Consider the following 23067-nt stretch of genomic DNA (forward strand, 5'->3'; position numbering starts at 1 on the left):
TTGTACTTACACACGAACTGAGGTAAAGTATTACCTAAAATACCTATACTGCAAAACGTAATTCAAGACCAAAAAAGTAAGACAATGTTGCCACTTTTTACTAGCGCGTCTTGTATTTATGTAAAAATAAGTAAATAAAAGTACATACTTTTTTAAATCGTAGGAGTAAAATTACTAATAAATAAAATATCTTAGCGTGATTTTTTATCAAAAGGAATTTACTATTTTACAAACAAATTATTGCAGTGGCAACATTGTCTTACTTTTTTTGGTCTTGAATTACGTTTTGCACTTTTAATTAAAAACCTATTCTTAACAATAATATTTACATTGTGTAGTCACGGAACCGAACACTGATTGACGTGTTACCGCATAATGTACGGAGACGTACAGCGCTACCTATCTACATTAGTTGTCTAATTCAGAGTTCAAATCTGTCTAAGGCTTTACTCATCTTGTACACTCAATCTCAATACATCTTTGCTTATGTATGTATGTCGGTCGCTCCGTGGATTTGTCAAAATAAATATTCATGATAGAATGGAATGGGAAACCTTTTTATAGCCTTCTAAGGCCCTATGTCCTACCTATAGTACTTATTCAGTTCAATAAAATATAAATCATATTCAATTGGAACAGAGTAGCATTTTTTTGTTGTTTAATATTCAAATAAAACCGCAATCAACTCATTGACATAGATATCTAGGGACTGGCTTTACGGGCAATAATAATGAGGCATGACAGGGGCCATTACAGCGGTGTGACACCGCCACAACGCGATTGCTTTATGAGTTCGAATCACGCGCACGATTGGTTGACCAGTTCGCATCACGCGCGCTATTGGTCGCAACTTGTTGCGTTACACTACACGATTGGCTGAAATTCGAGAGTAACACCGCTGAACCAGCACCATTTTTAATGCCCGTAAAGCCAGTCCATAGATATATACGTTAATGAATCAACTCTATTCCCTGCACTAAAAGTTCAAATTTCAGTAGCAAATTCTGGATTTTTCATGTGTATGGCTGGGAGGATAGGCGGTCAAGTAGAGGTTATCGTACCGTTCCAAGAATAAGTTGTTACCGAAAAACACTTTTGAAAACATAAGTCACGGCAAATATGTAACAATTATGAATTATATACGATTATTTACGTTCTTTTGCTTTAATATGTAATAGTTACTGATTTTTAAAAAGCGTTTTTCAATTAAAAGACACGTCAAGATCGCTTAGTCTTATCCTAATGGTAAAAAAAATCGTCGGATGTCGTCATAGGGAGCGTGCATGAACTATAGGAGGCAGCACAGGAGCTGAGATTTTTGGCGCGAGGCGTAAATGTGTCGTTTATGCTTCCGATGTAGCCCACAAGATGGCAGAACCTACTATACACAAGGAAACGTACCGACGAGAACGGTAGATGGTAGCACTTGCTTTGGCAATGTACATGTGCACATATGTTTCCTCACTCAGGCCACAAGATGGCAGACCCTCCAACGCGCACGGTCCGTATAAGGCTTGGCGGTCTTGTCTTGGCCGGTGGTTCTTACTCCCTGCTACATTAATGACATTGACAGTTATTTGACAGTGACGGAGACGAGTCGTATGTCGTCATATGGCTTGTCAGTCTTGGGATTGGTCTTGGCCTGGCCGATGTTCTGTACGACCTCCATGCCGCGGACTACGCGACCGAATACTGTGTGTTTGTTGTCTAACCACGGCTGAAACAAAAAACATCAAATAAAAGTAAAAAAAATAGTAAAACCGTAAACCTTATACCTAAGAAATTATGTGAGTGACCAGTCCAGGATATATATTATGTGAAGTCACCTCTAGGTAGGTAGGCACCTTTGGTATTCCACCTGTCCAATTTCTTGGTTCAATGTACATTACCGTCTCACATTTTGCTTACTGAGAGAGTGAGACGGTATCGCACACGCTATTTACACAGAAGAAATAATATTAGTACTACCGTACAGAAAGGACACTTCCTACAAACCCGAAGTTTGACAGCGGTTCAGGGTCAAATCATGCTATCCCTTTCTAATATATGGCACCCTTTCGGCTATTTAGGGTTGTCAAAATTCAAGTGATTATCTTATCTGTAGTCGTGCACGCAAAAGGAAGTCAAGTGGTGCCAACCCTAATAATTGCTAGGAGCAATGCTGAGCCAAGCGGAGCCGAGTTTGACCAAAGTCAGGAGTGTCTCCCCACTGCTATTAAGTCAAAAACCCCGGGCAGTGGCGGATTTGCAGTCTTTGCCGCCCTAGGCCCCAGGCCTTGTAGCCGCCCCTTTCTCAGCTACAGCACCCATTATATTGACTACATTTTAGGCCAGGCAACGAAAAGGTATTATAGAGGGAAATACTTGGGACACATTTTTAACTGAGTAACTTTATTTGGACTCGTTAGGAGGTGAACATATCAAAAGTCCCCTTGAGCGGGGGTAGGGGGTTTGGTTTGAAGGTCACATTTTTCGGTTTTTCGCTTATTATATCTCAGAAACTATACGTCCTTGTGACATGATCATAGGGACATAGGTTTTACGAAAAAAATAAGCAAATACTTATTCATTTTAAGTGACAGTTTTACCAATAACATCGACTTTTTAAAAACCCTACAAAAACATTCAAAATGGTCATTTTTAGGGTTCCGTACCCAAAGGGTAAAACGTGACCCTATTACTAAGACTTCGCTGTCCGTCCGTCCGTCCGTCTGTCTGTCTGTCCGTCTGTCTGTCACCAGGCTGTATCTCACGAACCGTGATAGCTAGACAGAACACTTGAAATTTTCACAGATGATGTATTTTTGTTGCCGCTATAACAACAAATACTAAAAACAGAATAAAATAAAGATTTAAGTGGGGCTCCCATACAGCAAACGTGATTTTTGACCGAAGTTAAGCAACGTCGGGCGTGGTCAGTACTTGGATGGGTGACCGTTTTCTTTTTGCATTTTTTTCCGTTTTCTTTTTGCATTTTTTCCGTTTTTTTTGCTTTATGGTACGGAACCTTTCGTGCGCGAGTCCGACTCGCACTTGCCCGGTTTTTTTTGCCTATTTTCTTGAATAACTGCTAAACCATTTATCCTAAAATTATAAAAAAAAATATTTGAGATTCTTACAATGAGCTCTTTGATTTGATATGTAACACGATATAGTTTGAAAAACTTTATTTTTTAATTTTCTCATTTACCCCCCAAAAATGGCCTCCATATTTAAAATTCATTTATTTACGTTACACGTCCTTCTTTGGGTCACAAACTTACATGTGTGCTAAATTTCAACTTAATTGGTCCAGTAGTTTCGGAGAAAATAGGCTGTGACAGACGGACAGCCAGACGCACAAGTGATCCTATAAGGGATCCGTTTTTTCCTTTTGAGGTACGGAACCCTAAATACGGGGAACAAGGCGCGAAGGCGTCAACAATCTGCGAAATCGACGCCACACTCGCGTTCGCGCACAAGTGTGGAGGGCCCTCAAGATATCGAAAAACTTGTAGCTTGTAGCAAATTTAACCAGCTTTCATTTTGTATAATGATCATGTCGTTAGAACGCATAGTGAAGCGAAAAACCGAAAAATGTGACCTTCAAACCACTCTCTTCCCCCGGCTCAAGGGCTACGGCCGGGGACTTTTGATATGTTCACCTCCTAGATAGTCCAAATAAAGTTAGGTAGGTACGAAGTCAAAAATTGTGTTTAAAGCATTTCCCTCTATGGGTACCTTGTTTTGGAGAATTCGTTGCCTGGCCTAATTTTGTGTTATTTTTTGTTATCATCAGCGAATTTTTTGTCCCAATTTGCCGCCCCTAATATCTCGCCGCCCTAGGCCCGGGCCTACTGTGCCTTATGGGAAATCCGCCACTGACCCCGGGGGATTGATGACCTTGCCTGACAAACATTTAGAATAAACACTATACCCAAGAAATTTTGTGAGTGACTAGACCAAAATATACCATATTGAAATGCACTAAGAAAAGCGCTACAAGATGAAGAGAAAGGATCACCATAATAAATCCTTACCGTGGGTGCGAGAGTAATGAAGAACTGGCTGCCATTAGTGTTGGGTCCGGCATTCGCCATGCTGACCGTGTAAGGTCGATCGTGTTTCAAGTGAGGCTTGAACTCGTCCGCGAACTCGCCACCCCAGATGCTCTCACCGCCAGTGCCGGTGCCTATAAACAAATAAAAAATAGAGTTTAATTAAGCAAATAATAAAATAATTGAAGAAACTATCAAATGTGCGAGGAATTCAATCTAGGATTTATAGCCCTAGTTAGTAAGATGTTTGACTTTCATAAACCGGAGTTCGCGGGTTCGAAGAGTAAACATCGAGGTTTTTTTATTCAATAATTTTGATGTGTAGAACTTGAGTCGAGATGCTTTTCAGTAAAGGGATACATCGCGAGTAAACCCGTTTAATCCTATGAGAGCTCGTTTCCCCACTGGATTGGCAATTGAGATGACAGTCGCTTTGGTTAAAACTAGTGCCTTGTCAAATCTTTGGAAATGACGCGGTGGAAGATGTGCCCGTTGTAGTACCCGTTCCTGGCGTGCACGCAGAAGTTCTCGGCGTGTACTTGCCGAACAGACGGATGTGGATGTGTGTAGGATGTGCTCGTGTGTGTGAGTAGCCATGACACCGACCTGTAGGGTCCCCCGTCTGCACCATGAACCCCTTGATGACGCGGTGGAAGATGTGCCCGTTGTAGTACCCGTTCCTGGCGTGCACGCAGAAGTTCTCGGCGTGTCCTTGCCGAACAGACGGATGTGGATGTGTGTAGGATGTGCTCGTGTGTGTGAGTAGCCATGACACCGACCTGTAGGGTCCCCCGTCTGCACCATGAACCCCTTGATGACGCGGTGGAAGATGTGTCCGTTGTAGTACCCGTTCCTGGCATGCACGCAGAAGTTCTCGGCGTGTCCTTGCCGAACAGACGGATGTGGATGTGTGTAGGATGTGCTCGTGTGTGTGAGTAGCCATGACACCGACCTGTAGGGTCCCCCGTCTGCACCGTGAACCCCTTGATGACGCGGTGGAAGATGTGTCCGTTGTAGTACCCGTTCCTGGCATGCACGCAGAAGTTCTCGGCGTGTCCTTGCCGAACAGACGGATGTGGATGTGTGTAAGATGTGCTCGTGTGTGTGAGTAGCCATGACACCGACCTGTAGGGTCCCCCGTCTGCACCATGAACCCCTTGATGACGCAGTGGAAGATGTGCACGTTGTAGTACCCGTTCCTGGCGTGCACGCAGAAGTTCTCGGCGTGTCCTTGCCGAACAGACGGATGTGGATGTGTGTAGGATGTGCTCGTGTGTGTGAGTAGCCGTGACACCGACCTGTAGGGTCCCCCGTCTGCACCATGAACCCCTTGATGTCGCGGTGGAAGATGTGCCCGTTGTAGTACCCGTTCCTGGCGTGCACGCAGAAGTTCTCGGCGTGTCCTTGCCGAACAGACGGATGTGGATGTGTGTAGGATGTGCTCGTGTGTGTGAGTAGCCATGACAGACCTGTAGGGTCCCCCGTCTGCACCATGAACCCCTTGATGACGCGGTGGAAGATGTGCCCGTTGTAGTACCCGTTCCTGGCGTGCACGCAGAAGTTCTCGGCGTGTCCTTGCCGAACAGACGGATGTGGATGTGTGTAGGATGTGCTCGTGTGTGTGAGTAGCCATGACAGACCTGTAGGGTCCCCCGTCTGCACCATGAACCCCTTGATGACGCGGTGGAAGATGTGTCCGTTGTAGTACCCGTTCCTGGCGTGCACGCAGAAGTTCTCGGCGGCGCGCGGTGTGTCCTTGCCGAACAGACGGATGTGGATGTCGCCGAGTGACGTGTGCAGGATGGCCTGCTCGTATATGCGTTGGACGCCTGGAAATAGTTATGCATTATTATTATTTATTATAGTTGTCTCCACAAATGGGCAGGCCACATTGCGCGCAGAGAAGATGGCCGATGGGGTCGAAAAGTGCTCGAGTGGAGACCACGGACTAGCAAACGCAGCGTAGGACGTCCACCCACAAGATGGACGGACGACCTTGTTAAGGCCGCCAGAAGACGCTGGATGCGGATCGCTTCCAACCGGTACGAGTGGAGGTCCAAGGGGGAGGCCTATGTGTATGATGATGATGATAGTTGTCTCCAATGTCACCATCTATTATAGTCACAATCGTTTTCAGAGGCGCAGAACTGACTCTACCTTCTTCCTTGGACGGCTTCTCATTAAATATGTCTCTGTCAGCATCCGCACTCTTGATATCATCTGGACTACTTCTATAGTTCATTTTTTTTAGCATTACATAGAACTTGAAAGAAGGTTAGCGATCTTGACATGTCTTTTAATTGAATAACACTTTTTAAAAATCAGTAACTATTACTTATGAAAGCAGAAGAATATAAATGATCGTATTAGATTCATAATTGTTACCTATTTGCCATAACTTATTTTTAAAATGTGTCAAGATTGTTTACCTTATTTCTAATGCTAAAAAAACGAACTATAGAAAACATGTAGAAGCGGTTCTGTTTGTACGCCGTGCAGAACTTATACCCTCTTAAGTTCCGCAGTCATTCTTACAGAATCGAATTTGGAACTTACGTTAAATCCAGCTGATTTTAAAATTCGATTTAAGTTTGTCCTTTTAACCCTTAATAAAGGCATAAGTTTGTCAGGAATTATGCAAAAATGAACTCTATCACTTTGAAATAAAGTTCAAAATCAGGTGGGAAATATATTCCCTCTGCCTTATAAAGGCTTAAAAGGACATCGGGATTCGGGAGGTAATGCTTGTTAAACTTACCTTGCCCTTCCGTCGCCGAAATGATATCTTCCTTCGACGGCTTTTCATTAAATATATCTCTGTCAGCATCCGGACTCTTGATGTCATCTGGACTTCTTCTAGAGAACATGTAGAAGCGGTTCTTCTTGTAGGCCGTGCAGAATAACGTCGGGTCCGTCTTGATGTTGAGGAGTGTGGGGTTCTCTGAGCCCTCCATCTCGAGGGTTGAGGCCACTTTTGATTGGTTGGTTCGACCCTGCGAAAGTTTAATCATAATCATAATCATTTTATTTATAAAACCAGGATTTTAGATTTTTAGATTTTAGGATCAGATCAGATCAGATCAGATCAGATCAGAGAACCTCGTCAGACTAAGGCCCACTTGCACCATCCCATTAACCCGGGGTTAAGCTGTTAAACCGTCAACCCAGTGTCAAATTGTACTGGTAACCATGGTAACTCCAGCTTTAACCGGTTAAACCCGGGTTAGTGGAATGGTGCAAGTGGGCATAAATGTACATTAGAATGTACATATTCGTTGCAACCTAATTTGAACATTTCGTGAACCAAATAAAGTAGCATTTCTTTTGTTTCATTGCTGTTTAAAACAAACGAAATTCGTTCCAATTTACTTATAGAATAAGGTTCAAATTAAAAATCGGGAAACTTCATATGGTGGGTCTTACGCGGATATGTAGAAGGTTTTGAATGATTGAAATAATGGATGGGTGAAAGTTTATACGAGAACTTTTCAGTTGTGGTATCAACTGAGGTTTTCTCGAGAAAATAGAATGAATCTCTTCAATACACGAATCTAGACACGCGGCAGCGTGTCAAGCCAAGTTCAAGCAAAGGAACTGGCTAGCCAGCGCCGAGTGTAATATTACACGAACCACTTGGTGCCACTTTTGACCCTTCTATAACTCAAAACATCTTTGACGTAAACACATAAAACTACGTGTGTTTAATTATATTCATAAGGATATCTAGAAGCCCAAATTTCATGAAGCTAGCTCAAACGGTTATAAAGGTATGAAGGTCAAAAAGTCGTAAATTTTAAGACTGACTTATGACTTATAGTACCTAAACCTAACCTACTTCCAGATGACCTAGAAGGATGAAATTTGGAATCCAGCTTGGTTATTGTGTGTAACCGTAGGAAAAAATCTAAAAATAAAATAAAGTTAAAAAATAGGGGGGGTCCCCATACAAAAAAACCACTTTTTATTGGGACTGACATATAAGTACCTAAACCTAACCTACTTCCAGATGACCTAGAAGGATGAAATTTGGAATCCAGCTCGGTTATTGTGTGTAACCGTGGGAAAAAATCTAAAAATAAAATAAAGTTTAAAAATAGGGGGGGTCCCCATACAAAAAAACCATTTTTTATTGGGACTGATATAAGTACCTAAACCTAACCTACTTCCAGATGACCTAGAAGGATGAAATTTGGAATCCAGCTCGGTTATTGTGTGTAAGCGTAGGAAAAAATCTAAAAATAAAAAAAAGTTAAAAAATAGGGGGGGTCCCCATACAAAAAAATATTTTTTTATTGTAGCGTTGGAACCGTTACAAGCAGATATTTGAAACTACCCCAATATATGTATTATTATATTTGCTATATTAAAATAAAGTTTAGTCAAAAAATAAGTGGTGTCCCCATACAAAAAACTTTTAATACGCTCTAAACAACCGGCCAACGGTGTGTCGTCGGCGGCACGCGGTACCACATAATTATACAAAGAACAGAAGTAAAAACCATACAGCGGAAACACAAGAAAAAACATTAAATCTCAATACCTGCCTAGTTTTCTTTACAAAAAGTATTGATATCCCACCAAAAACATAAATGTAAAAAAGGAGAGCCAAGTTCAATACAAAAATTATGCTTGGCTGTGGGGCTCGCCGCAAAAAGAATGGAGATCTAAATGAGTGCCACTGCCAAGTTCTATGCAAAATCCAAATATGTATTTATAGGAACAAAATAACATTATAAACAAGTATTAAACTCTATTTCTTTGCTTTATTGGATACCTATAACAATTGCTGTTATTTAAAAAAATGTGAGATCTTAAAGTAGGTTAGATTTGGCTTGGCCAGGTTTTATCAGAATTACAATATATATAAAATGATTGATATAATGAAAACTGGCCAAGTCAAATCTAACCTACTTTAAGATCTCACATTTTTTTAAATAACAGCAATTGTTATAGGTATCCAATAAAGCAAAGAAATAGAGTTTAATACTTGTTTATAATGTTATTTTGTTCCTATAAATACATATTTGGATTTTGCATAGAACTTGGCAGTGGCACTCATTTAGATCTCCATTCTTTTTGCGGCGAGCCCCACAGCCAAGCATAATTTTTGTATTGAACTTGGCTCTCCTTTTTTACATTTATGTTTTTGGTGGGATATACCTTTACAAAAAGGATTGGTAATGCGCATGTGACATCTCTTATCTCTCTCATAAGAAACAAGGAAGTAATCTTAACTTGATTTAAAATTTGAAAGTTGCAGCGTGTTAAAAATAGTCGGGTTGGCATTAATTTCATTTTCAGTGCAATACTTTACTTATTTATTTAGTAATTTAATTCGGGCAACAAGGCCCATATTACAAATACCTTACAGACTAACATACGAGCAAATTATTTCGTCTAGTTCCACGCAACAATTTGGTTTATTTTAATAAATTTTACACATGAACATAAAATGACCCAGTAATGGGAACCATAATAGCAATGTTTAATGTAGTTTATTTGATCGTATAATAAAATTGCATGTGACTTTTATTGCTGAAAAAACGTTGTCCAAATCATATTGTCCTCTCCTACTACAGCACTGCTGCATGCATGGGCTCGAAACAAAATTGTCAGTACATTGGCAGAGCCCTATTGCTTTCCCTAGTAATAGCCCTTTTTACATATGTTGTAATCCTACCCGTCAATAAAAAAATAAAAAAACATGATTTTTTCCCTTTCAGTACAAACGGTATTTCTTGTGTTTGGATTTAGTTATTGCAGAGTATTATCATATAAAATTAAATTACATTAGTATAAGCATTAAATATTAGTAATTTTTAAACAAAAACATAATTTTTGAACAAACGCGAGAACCTCAAAAAATGGTCTCACTAGACGAAAACATATGCATCGGGGCTCGTACATATGTCTTTTATAAACTTAAAACTAAACACAATGTAGTCGACAAACGGCGTCGCTCCGTTGCATCGCAAACGTTTTGTTATAAAGTACCAACCTGAAATAGAGCTAAGTGCAACGGCCTAAGGTTCTCCGGCTTCCCCAGCATGGTGACGCAGCGGTTGGTGACCAGGTTGACGATCTTCACGCCTAGCATGGTGGCGTACAATACAAAATGGCCGCTCGCGTCGAACGTTATGTTCGCATAGTGGACAGAGTCGGATTTTTCTAGGTCTCGCTCGGTGGCCATTCTGTGAAAAAAATTGAATTATGAAGTGGCCTATGATATGACGCTGACCATACCATTTACCTGAATTTCGTAATTAATAATATGATTATATGACCTACGTTGGTTATTTGTAAGTGGGCCGATCAAATATTTCTTGTTGTTATTCTGTCCCATCAGCCAGGAGACAATAGTAGCATAGTTTCTTAGAAGAGCTGCTGTACCATGTTCTGCAAGTGTGCTTAGTATATGTCCCATTATGGAAAGACCTTGTAACTACCAAAAAATCTAAATTTGGTTCATTTAAATACGAAATAACTAGTATTTTAAGAGTGACCGAGGAGACCGTAACCATGGCAACTAGTGACAAGAAAAAGTTGATTCACTCAAATCTAAAAGAGACACAAGTACTCCGTGAAATGAGGTTTTAAACGCGCATAATACCTCTTACTTCATATGCGAGTATTAGCTAGGCCCCCAGAAAACGTGCAGAATCTTGTTGAGAATGAGTTACCTTTGCGCTACGACATGGGGTTCTTCAAGAAGCGGGTATTCTCAAGCACAGACAAAACATCCTCCATACTGAGCATAGTCGCGCTACCCCCTCTGCCACGCATACGGTAATTTTACTCCATGTTCGAGTCGAAAGTGTCTGTGTGACGTCTGTGTCTTTGAACAGACCAATCACGGCACGGGACTTCGCTCACCTCGTCCCGCGCACCCCCGCATTTTTGGCATCATCGGTTGCATGAAATAATTGCTCTAAACTCGGTCTAGAGGATTCCTAGTCTATTTTCTCAAGTATCGTCAACGCAGACGTGGTTCCTTCGATAAGGCGGCTCGTTCGTTGATTATACAAAAGCCTCTCTGGGCCGAATCCTACCTCCGTCCGAACTCCATGTTGGACAGCTGCTGGTGCTGGTGCTGCAGCTCCTGGAAGCGCTGCAGGCTCTCGTCCAGCACCTTGCTCAGCCGGCCTGACACCTACACACACACCCTCACCTCCGTCCGAACTCCATGTTGGGCAGCTGCTGGTGCTGGTGCTGCAGCTCCTGGAAGCGCTGCAGGCTCTCGTCCAGCACCTTGCTCAGCCGGCCTGACACCTACACACACACCCTCACCTCCGTCCGAACTCCATGTTGGGCAGCTGCTGGTGCTGGTGCTGCAGCTCCTGGAAGCGCTGCAGGCTCTCGTCCAGCACCTTGCTCAGCCGGCCTGACACCTACACACACACCCTCACCTCCGTCCGAACTCCATGTTGGGCAGCTGCTGGTGCTGGTGCTGCAGCTCCTGGAAGCGCTGCAGGCTCTCGTCCAGCACCTTGCTCAGCCGGCCTGACACGAAATTGAACACACGCACCTATTATACCAACATAAACACACACGTAAAGTATTAACACTGAATAAGTAGTAAGTACAGAGGGTTCACTAGTCACAACTATACCTCTTTTTTTTTGCATTAGAAAAAAGGTAAACAATCTTGATGTGTCTTTTAATGGGGTTGGCCGGTGGAAGTTTTTAGCAGATGGCGCCATCATAGCTTGCCCCGTCAATCCCTTATGTCAAATTTTTGTTTTTTTTAATACCCTGGATGCCAGCCCTTTAAGCCAAATCTCATAGAAAAAGGGGCAAGCTATGATGGCGCCATCTATGCAAACCTTTGACAGTTGCCAACCCCATTGAAAAACACATTTTAAAAATAGTTACGGCAAATATGTACAATTATGAAACTAATACGATCATTTACATTCTTCTGCTTTCATAAGTAATAGTTTTTGGTTTTTAAAAAGCGTTTTTCAATTAAAAGATATGTCAAGATCGTTTACCTTCTTGCAAGTTCTTTCTAATGCTAAAAAAACGAACTATAGTTAAATAAAATACGTAAGTTAGTTTAGTAGGGCAAAATGCAGAGTCAGCCACGCTTGGTATTACCATAGAAGAAATATACGCGATAAAGTATCATTTAGGTTAACAGTTTAAAATGTAACTTTAGTCATAGAGTACTATAGTTCGTTTTTTTTAGCATTAGAAAGAACTTGCAAAAAAGGTAAGCGATCTTGACATGTCTTTTAATTGAAAAACGCTTTTTAATATTCAAAAACTATTACTTATGAAAGCAGAAAAATATAAATGATCGTATTAGATTCATAATTGTTACATATTTGCCGCAACTTATTTTTAAAATGTGTTTTTCAATTAAAAGACACTTCAAGATTGTTTACCTAATTCCTAATGCAAAAAATACGAACTATACACGGTGTAACATGAGGAAACCGAATAATTTTAACCACGCATTTCTGAGGTCAAAAGAAGTAAAAAATGTAATATGAGTTTAGGTCAATTTCGTCAAAAAAAAAATTTTTTTTTGTTTTGTTTTTTCAATTTTTTGAATGTATTTGTACATAAAAAATAAATATTATTGTATCACTTAAAATTGATTTTTACATTTTTTTTCGTAGAACCTGCTTTTTGCAAAGTGTTACTTGTCCCTTTTTGACATCTATCAATAAGGATATTTAGACTACGTCCCATAGCAGCAATATCACCATCAAAAAGGCCTTTTACACTATGTAACAATAAAAACTAATTTTTTTAAAATTAATAATATCTCTGAAACTAGGCGAATATCAAAAAAGTTTATAGGACATTTTTGTCTCTAAATATGATCAGGAATACGCTGTTAAAATTATTCGGTTTACTCATGTTACACCGTGTATAAGTAAAGAAAGAGTGGTAACTATACATCAGTTTTCTTACAAAAACGCGCGTTATTTCGTAGTCGACATCTGGCGTCAAGTAGCGGAACTTATCAGTACTGCTAGTTAAAATGTACGGGTGTACATTGTGAGAAATACCTATGTCCCATATAGTGGCGGTGCGTAAAAATATCACTAAGTACACCTTATAAAACAAAGTCACCCGCCGCGTCTGTCTGGGTGTATGAATGTTCGCGATAAACTCAAAAACTACTATAATTTGATACGGTTTGGTTAAACTACGTCCAAGACCACCGGTGGACGGGCAGCAGCGTCCCTCAAATTCGGTGTACTCGACTGCGATCGCCAACCCGCCTGCCAAGCGTGGCGATTATGGCATTCACCCGCCATCATGCAGGAGGTCCAAGGGGGAGGCCTATGTTCAGCAGTGGACGTCTTATGGCTGAGATGAGATGAGATGAGATGTAACCCGTGCGAAGCCGGGGCGGATTGCTAGTTGTAGATAAGCCAGAGTCCATTTGGCTTCACTTTTCTTTATGAGCGGTAAGACAAAAGCTCTAAGATTCCAAATTAGGCAAGGTATTGGGAATCGAATTTTATGGACGCCCCGCCTCGGTCCCAAAACCGCCAGGCGTGCGCCACTGTCACGCACACATCCACTGAGGTGTAAACTTTGAACCAAATACCTTTCTGTCCAAGCTGATGGAGGCCATCTTCTTCCCGTCCGGCGAGAAGGCCACCGACGTCGGATAGGTCTTATTCTTCACGAAGTCGAACAGGTCCGTGTCCAGCTTAGAGTCGAACTCGACGTTCTTAGGGAACTTGTATTCGTGCTTCGGCCCGGTCCAGTATTCCACTATACCTAAAATGTATACAGATGTAGTGCATAATTATTTTACTATAGTATTTTCACGGAACACCGCGAGGAAACCGGACTAATCCCGATAGGCCCAGTTTCCCCTCTGGGTTGGATGGTCAGATATCAGTCGCTTTCGTAAAAACTAGTGCCTACGCCAATTCTTGGGATTCTTTCAGGCTCCCATGAGCCGTGGCAAAATGCCGGGACAACGCGAGGAAGGTTATGTTGAGTATTTTCACGGAAACGTACGAACGTGTCTTGCTATTTCAGTCAGTCTCGGAAGAAAAAGTTGGTACTGAGATTGACTGAAGTAGCATGATAAATAAGGACGTTTCCGAGAAAATGCGATGGTTTCATCCAAGGGTTCGGCTATGGCCGAAACTAGTGCAAAACCTAGCCTTATAACACTAATAAAAAACCGGGCAAGTGCGAGTCGGACTCGCGCACGAAGGGATCCGTACCATAATGCAAAAAAAAAAACGGTCACCCATCCAAGTACTGACCACTCCCGACGTTGCTTAAATTTGGTCAAAAATCACGTTTGTTGTATGGGAGCCCCATTTAAATCTTTATTTTATTCTGTTTTGAGTATTTGTTGTTATAGCGGCAACAGAAATACATCATCTGTGAAAATTTCAACTGTCTAGCTATCACGGTTCGTGAGATACAGCCTGGTGACAGACGGACGGACGGACGGACGGACAGCGAAGTCTTAGTAATAGGGTCCCGTTTTACCCTTTGGGTACGGAACCCTAAAAAATAGGTATATAGGTATATTAGGTATAAAGAAGAGAAGCTTTCCAGATAGATTTTCGTAAATAAATGCAATACAAACTGTATCGCAGTTTCGCGAAGTTTTGTAATAGTTATAAGTGTTTTTTCTGATTATTAACAATAAATTTTAAAATATATATACCAGCTTTGTCGACGGACACCGCTGTTTCGTAAACCGGGTTGTATCGGATGGTGGCCACTGTGCTTTGGTGGAGGGTCTCGAATGTGTGGAGGGGGGCGCCCGAGGCTTGCGTGCCGTCGAATATGTGGATCTTGTTGCTTCCTTTCTCTGAACTGTAAATAAATTGATAGGTAAAAATGTGCACTTAGCATAATAATAATTCCGATCTACTACCAGTGGGGAGACACTCCTGACTTCGGTCGAACTCGGCTCCGCTCGGCTCAGCATTGCTCCTAGCAATTATTAGGGTTGGCACCACTTGACTTCCTTTTGCGTGAACGACCACAGATAAGATAATCACTTGATTTTTGACAACCCTAAATAGCCGAATGGGATAGTGCCATATATTAGAAAGGGACAACATGATTCGACCCTGAACCGCTGTCAAACTTCGTTTTTGTAGGAAGTTTCCTTTCTGTACGGTAGTACTATTAATTATTCTGTGACCAAGTCAAGAAGTAATGGCTGATCGGACAAAGGCTTGGTATGTACAGATGTAGTGCAAAATTCCATTATATCGTTTTTTCACGAAAACGTACGAACGTGTATTGCTATTTCAGTTAGTCTTGGTACAAAAAATACTGAGGTTGACTGCAGTAGCATGACAAATACGAAAGTTTCGGAGAAAATACGATGGAAAACAATTATGCGCTACATCTGTACCTAGCAATTTTTCATTGATTGTATAAAGGCGTGTCTCCATATTGCGCGGCAAACTATCGAACATTGGCTCGCGAGGCAGCCGCGCGCAATGGATACCGGGTTGCTCGCGAGCCAACTCGATCAGATCCAACCAACCCGGTGTCCATTGCGCGCGGCTGCCTCGCGAGCCAATGTTCGATAGTTTGCCGCGCAATATGGAGTCACGCCTTAAGAAAATAAAGGGAATGTAATTAATATCACAAGTTTTTAGGTGCAGTGTTTCAGTTTTCCTGGCCCGAAGGCCGGCCCGCCACACCGCGAAAGAGGCCCGAGAAGATGGTTAGGTTAGTATCCTCGGCCCATATCAGTACGCATACCGGATGAACCGAGCCGGCCGAAGCGAAGAGAAAATGTATGCGCGGCCTATATGCTATTGTAGAAACATTTTGCCAGCGCGAGTCAGCGGGGCGTACAGCGCCATCTAACGGCAAATTGAGTAAACTTTCCTTGACTATTGTCTGTTCTCACAATATGGATAGGTGAAGTAGATAACGCTGGATGGCGCCACGTGTTTCTTGGTAACTAGATTGTCTACTGTCTACTGTACAGCCAGGCCCCCATTTCTCGAACGAAATTAGTCTAATATTATTAGTGTGCTGTCATGACAACCCATACTATTTGACAGTTCGTGGACTAATAATATTAGTCTAATATATTGTTCGAGAATTGGGCCCCTGATTTATTATAAAATATAGTAGCATTTCTTTTGTTTAATTCCTTTTTAAAACAAAAAAAATAATTCAAATTTACTCATAGAACAAGGTTCAAATTAAAAACCTGATATGTGCGAGTCGGAGTAGCCCACCGAGGGTTCCGAGTATTTGTTGTTATAGCGGAAAATGTTTGTGAAAATTTCAACTTTTATCACGGTTCATAAGATACAGCCTGGTGACAGACAGACGGACAATTAAGTCTTAACAAAACTGCAAAGGGTAAAAACGGGACCTTTTTTACCCTTTGGGTACGAAACCCTAAAAATAGTATAACTTTGTGTGGTGGGTCTTATGAGGTCAACACAAAAAATTCGGATTGAGTGTACTTTAAGATCCTTACACTGCCAATGCTGATATGGGGTCGCCGGCAGAATGCACCCACTCCACTCGGTACGGCTCAAACTCCACTGTGATCATGTTGATCATGTCTGGAACATACAAAATGGTGTCATTTTAATGGCCACTTTGGTATGGTAGTTTTAGGTGGCATTGTCTGTATATATACACAATGGGCCAGCGTGGGCCAGTCTGGGGAAGTATTTATGGGTTAGAGGGAGCAAGTGATATTGCTATCTCATTTTACCGCATGGCTGCGTCCCTTGGACTGGCCGGCGCTGGCCCATTGTGTACAGGGACCTTAAAGCAGGTGATAGTAGGCCGTCATCAGGGCTACAAAGCTGACAGAGGTATTTGTTAGAAAGCATGGAATTCGTGTATAAGACCATCAAAATAAGACATTGCGTTATAGATGTAGTGCATAATTATTTGCCATCGTATTTTCTCGGAAACGTTCGTATTAAGACGTGTCTCCATATTGCGATCAGATCGCGTTGGCTCGCGAGCCAACCCGGTATCCATTGCGCGCGGCTGCCTCGCGAGCCAATGTTCGATAGTTTGCCGCGCAATATGGAGACACGCCTTTACATTTGTCATGTTACTTCAGTCAACCTCAGTACTTTTTGTACCCAGACTTACCTACTGAAATAGCAAGACATGTTCGTACGTTTCCCGGAAAATACGATGGAAAATAAATATGCACTACATCTGTACTGTGGGTTTGGATTAGGTTTTATTTTAGGGCCAAGTCAATGAATATCTTCAGATTTAAATCAGCTTCCCAGGTTATTAAAGTAGTAGTAATAAGTAGTAGTAGTGTTAGTTAGTTTAGTTTTAGTCCCTTTAGGTTTTAAGGTATTAATTTTCAATTTTTTTTTAAATATATATGTATTTTTGATTAATAAATAAGTAGTACTATTTTTGATTAGTAAATATAGTATTCAACAAGTCTTTAAAGTGGAGTTAAAGCATTGCAACTTTAGCTAACTACATTTTAAGATTGAAATTGATATGCAAAGCCATGAGTTATTATTAGGTACTATGTATGTAATATATGTAGAGAAGCCATACTAAACAATGAAAATGTCGTAATCACAACCTGTACCACGTGACCAAAACATCGTAAAATTCATGGCGCTTACGCGTTTAGTTCGCGAGATTAGTAGTTCACTCTCCACTTCTATGGTTTGATGTCAAAACAACATCAACTCATGGCGCAAAATACTGGTTCTCTGTGCCGGTTTTATACGTTAGCAAAGAGAATAGATAATATAGAGGGGTCCTGTCATAGTAAATTTATTTACTGCCATCTATCGACACACAACTAAAACTCAAAATAAACACGTATAAAATTATCAAAATAGTGTATATAAATGAATAAATAATTTTATTATTTTTATATTATTTTGACCCATGTTCATTCTGTGATATCTATATGTTAAAATTGTTAAATATGAAAGGGTGTCGTCACATCATCTAGCCGAGCATAGGCCAAAGGTGTGTGTGCCATCTATCCGAGAATGACTTTTTCTTGATTTCCGAGGCACATTGTTTTCTTAGACTTTATTCATCTTATACAAAGTTACATATGTCTTTGATTTTAGTAATAATAGTCCAATGTGCAATACTTACCAAAATTGACAACATCAAAGACTTTGAGTGTCTTCTCTGGAGATGCGGTGCACAGCAGGGATCCGGTGCTGTTGGCTGCGATGTCACTGATGGTGGAGAGGTGACAGCGGAAATGCTTTACAAACTCTATGCCCTCCTCCTGAAATATCACAATAAAGTGGTTTAGTGTACTTGATTAAAATGTTTTTTTTTCTAAAGATATGCCTTGCTGGTTTTTCAACAGGAGGGTCCACACAGAATGAACCGCCTCGCAAGTAAATTGCCGCAGGAAGTAGCTTGGTCTGCGTAGACGTGCCTCGGCTGCATTGCCTCGGGCAAGGTTAAACAATGAGTGCCCAAATATATTGCTACACACCTTTGTAACCATAAAATTTTGGATGTATCTGAATATATTTGGTTACTTTGGCTGTCACTATCTACCTGATGCTGACCGTATGTGCAGAGAGCGAGCACTAAAAGCAATGTAGATAAACCAGAGTCAGTCTATGCTAACTCTGCAATAACTTGATAATATGATAGACTCAAAAAGTACCTGTTTCTTCCAAAATTTGAGGTGTCCATCTTGACTGGCTGTGACAATAAAGTCTGTTTTGGTGACAACCACATGTGAGACCACATCTCTGTGCATGTAACTCCGCTCGTAGGTCTCCGAGGAAGGCAGGTTCTCCAAATACAAGGATTCAAACTCTAGAACTGAGGCAATCACAAAAACATTAGCACATGATACAATCAATTCAATCAAGACATTTCATTAGTTTTTAAATTAAATACGGGACACCAATGACAGGGGAGAATCATTAATAGAATTTATAATTAGCAACGACCTAGAAATTATGAACACAGGTAACACACCAACGTTTGTAACGAGGGCAAGGAGAGAAGTGCTTGATATCACTATAGTAACGAAAGAGATGGGCGACAAGGTTAAGAGCTGGAGGGTGGATGAGGGGGATAGCATGTCTGACCACCGCAGGATACTCTACAGCATCGATTGTCGCTTAGAAAAGATGAAGGTAAGAAATCCACGTAAAGCAGACTGGATGAAGTACGAAGAGGAGCTAAGGGAAGCAACTGCTTCGGGAGTCAGGTATGAGAATGTGAATGACCTAGAACATGGGGCACTCAGACTGAATGAGATCATAATAGGAGCATACCACAAGGCATGCCCGGAGAAACTGGTGCAAACAGGGAAAGGGCAACCTTGGTGGAATAGAGAAATGCAGAAGGTAAGGAAAAAGGTGCGCCGGGCAATGAGATTAGCAACCAAAAGGGATGACTCTCAGAGCTGGGACGCGTACAGAGAGATCAGGAACAAATACACCAGACTGAGAGAGAAAGCTAGACTAGAGGGCTGGAGGAGGTTTACGGGAGACATAAACAGCTATTCAGAGGGGGCGCGAGTGGTAAAACTGCTACCAGGAGACCGAGCGTGCCAACTGGGTAGTTTGAGAATAAATGGAGACCTGGTTACGGAACCAGAAGAGATATTAAGCGTCTTGCTGAAATCACATTTTCCGAACTGTGTAGAGGTGACAGAAATAGGTAAACAGGAAGGGCAGGAGGAGTCCGACTGGGCGGCGGCATTGGAGGTGGTGGAGGAGGAGAGGGTTGAATGGGCGATCAACTCCTTTGCGTCTTTCAAGGCTGCGGGCCCTGACGGAATCCTACCGGCACTACTGCAGAAAGGATATAGATACATAAAGGAGAATCTGGTGGAATTATACAGGGCAAGTATAGCCCTAAGCTATATTCCAAGGGTATGGAGAGAGGTAAGGGCGGTCTTCCTGCCTAAACCGGGGAAGAAATCGTACCAAGAGGCGAAATCATTTAGAAGCATAAGTCTGTCGTCGTTTGTGCTAAAGGCTTTAGAGAAGGTAATAGATAAGCACATAAGAGAGAAAGTGGAAAGCAGCGGATGCCCCCTACACGGGAATCAGCACGCTTACATGGCAGGAAAATCAACGGAGACAGCCCTACACAACCTAACGGTAAGGGTGGAAAGAGCATTAGACACAAAACAATATGCACTAGGCTGCTTCTTCGACGTAGAGGGGGCCTTTGATAAGGCTACTTTCGACGCCGTAGAAGAAAGCCTGAGGAGAGAGGGCATCCGACCGACAATAGCAAAATGGATAGGAAAAATGCTAAAAGGCAGATCCATAACGGCGGAGCTAGGAGGAGTATCAAAGAAGATTAGTCCAAGAAGAGGCTTCCCACAAGGGGGATGTCTGTCCCCCCTGATGTGGTGCCTACTTCTTGACTCAATGGTGAAGGAGCTCAACAGAGGGGGTATGTATATGCAGGCCTACTCTGATGACGGAGTGCTACTAGTGAGAGGGGCGGTTCTTAGCGTCATAAGAGATATAATGGCAAAAGGCCTCAGACAGGTACTGAGGTGGTGTAGAGAGAGAGGACTGGATCTCAATCCGTCGAAAACAAAGCTAGTGCTATTCACTAATAAGAGAATAAAGGAGATGAGACCCTTAGGGATACAAGGCATAGAAATAGAAATGGTGAACGAGCTGAAATATCTGGGAGTGACTCTAGACAGTACACTCAGATACAAAACTCACATCAAAGAACAGACGGCAAAAGCCATAAGAACACTGTGTCAATGCAAAAGGGCAGTGGGGAAGAACTGGGGACTGAAGCCAGGTATGATCCACTGGATCTACAAGGCGGTGATACTTCCCAGGGTGCTATATGGGGCAGTGATATGGTGGCATAGGGCCCGTATTAAAGAATACCAAAAAGACCTAACCAAAGTACAGAGATTAGCGTGCCTCATGATGACAGGGGCCATGAGAACGACCCCGACACATGCATTGGAGGTAATGCTAGGCCTGAAGCCACTCTGGATAGAGGTAGAGAAAAGAGCCACCGAACAGTGGTATAGAATGAAAGCATGCAAAGAATGGAGAGGAAGCTGTGTGGACAAGAGACACGCGCTGATACAAAAAGAGGCGCTATCAAAATTTGAGATGCTGATGGCCAATAACGACCTTATAAAAAGGCAGGAGATATTTGACAAGAAGTATAGGATACATATAGGAGAGAGAGACAACTGGAAGGTAGAAGTCAGTCACCCGACGACTATCTGTTTTACGGATGGCTCTAGAAGAAGCTCAACGAAACTAGCAGGAGCAGGCATAGTAATCCCTAAACTGGGAGAGAAGGTATCAATACCCTTGGGTAGGTATGCTAGCGTATTTCAAGCAGAGGTATGTGCAATAGCGCGCTGTGCACACATAATTAAAGAGAGTGTGCAGCAAGAAGGTGCTGTTGTAATATATACCGATAGCCAAGCAGCACTGAAGGCACTAAAGAAAACATCGGTTACCTCCTCCCTTGTGAGAGAATGTCGGGAGGAGCTCAACTCGATAGGCAAACGAAGAAGCGTCACGGTGGCATGGGTACCAGGACACCAAGGAGTGACGGGTAACGAGAAAGCGGACGAGATGGCAAGGATGGGGGCGGAAACGGAACACATTGGTCCGGAACCGGCTCTACCTATGTCAGCGGACGTCACGAAGGGAGTCATAGAGAAGGTAAAAGAGATGGAAGCACAAAGAGAATGGGAAGAAGAAACTGGATGTAGACAGTCGAAGATGATGATCAAAGGCATAGATCACAGGAGAACCAGGTATCTTCTGAAACTAGGTAAGAGCAGTCTGAGACTTCTGACAGGTATCATTACAGGTCATAACACTCTCAATAGACACCTTAAGATAATGGAGATAAGCAGAGATGCCTCCTGTCCACACTGTGGTAAGGAGGAGACTAGCTTACACCTACTAGCGGAATGTATTATGTATGCGGCACCGCGATATAATACATTCGGCAAAGACACACTAAAAGAGAACGAACTAAAGGACGTCGAACTCAAAGATGTCCTTCTGTTCTGCAGGAAAACAAGAAGATTTGAGGAGAATGGTGAGGGAATGCCGCCGGGACAGTAACCTGAAGCTCCGACTCCAGGGAATCGGGCTGAATGAACGCGGCACGCGATCGACAGCCCGCCTGCTTCCGGCCAGGCGTCCCTACACTACATCTACATCTACAAATTAAATACGGGTGCCTTAACTACAGAGATAAAAGACTGCAAGAAAGCACGAAAAATATCGTACATCGACCCGCTATTTCCTGTCTCTATCGCATGCCGCGTAATTATATTGCTGTCACGCCATCGCCATTGCCACTGTACGAACGGGACAGCAATATAATTACGCGCGTGCGATAGAGACAGGCAATGGCGAGTCGATGTACTTAATTCTTCGTGGTTAGCGCCCTTACTTCAGTACCTTTTCTTTTCTTATGTTTGGGTACAGCCGCCTCTGATGGCATAGGACCGATCCAGGCGTCGGCATCTTCAGATTCCTCTGCTTTCTCCGGGCTGGCCGGCCTCTTTTCCGCAGACATGTTTTATGAGTTTTTTTTATTGACGTTATATGCAGTGCTGGTAAAATAAGTATGTTTTGATAAATTATGATAAGACGCTGTGCAATTAGAGCCGAAACCTAAACCTAAACGAGATGATTTGATTTTGACAATGAAATGACACTAATGACAGCGTCAAGAGGATGTTTTTTTTTGTGAAGGTGTCGCCAGTACATATTTTTTAATTACCCCAGTAAATTAAATTAATTACTAAATAAATAGGTATCAAAGAATATAATTCTCATGATAAGTATTACCTTTTTTTAAAGAAGAAAGAAAAAGTTATCAATATTCTTATATAAAAACAAACAGTGCAATTAATTTTTCTAGCTCAAAATCTAGTCAGACTGCGCCGCTGCGATATTAAACTGTCCTGCAAAAAGACAGAGTAGTTGTAAGAAAAGAAGGTTTAAGTTACATTATTAATAAAATTACTCCCTTGATTGGAGACAATTTTTCTTTCTAGTAACATAACCACAGACAATCGAGTTGCAGTTCGTTCAAAATTTGACAG

General features: G+C 42.0%; 1 protein-coding gene across 1 annotated transcript; it reads right to left on the reverse strand.

The window, feature by feature from the left end:
* Positions 1 to 358: 358 nt before the first annotated feature.
* LOC134672041 (peptidylprolyl isomerase domain and WD repeat-containing protein 1) lies at positions 359 to 22650 on the reverse strand. The gene is made up of 12 exons (XM_063529939.1): positions 22418 to 22650; positions 18649 to 18809; positions 18117 to 18255; positions 16489 to 16576; positions 14695 to 14846; positions 13606 to 13781; positions 11444 to 11562; positions 10036 to 10228; positions 6796 to 7030; positions 5678 to 5866; positions 4020 to 4171; positions 359 to 1717 (listed from the first exon to the last, which is right to left on the reverse strand). Exons 1-12 carry the CDS (start codon positions 22533 to 22535, stop codon positions 1574 to 1576), a joined length of 1866 nt encoding a protein of 621 aa, XP_063386009.1. The 5' UTR covers positions 22536 to 22650; the 3' UTR covers positions 359 to 1573.
* Positions 22651 to 23067: the final 417 nt, after the last annotated feature.

This window comes from Cydia fagiglandana, chromosome 16 (genome assembly GCF_963556715.1).
Source record: "Cydia fagiglandana chromosome 16, ilCydFagi1.1, whole genome shotgun sequence".
Classification (NCBI taxonomy): Eukaryota; Metazoa; Arthropoda; class Insecta; order Lepidoptera; family Tortricidae; genus Cydia; species Cydia fagiglandana.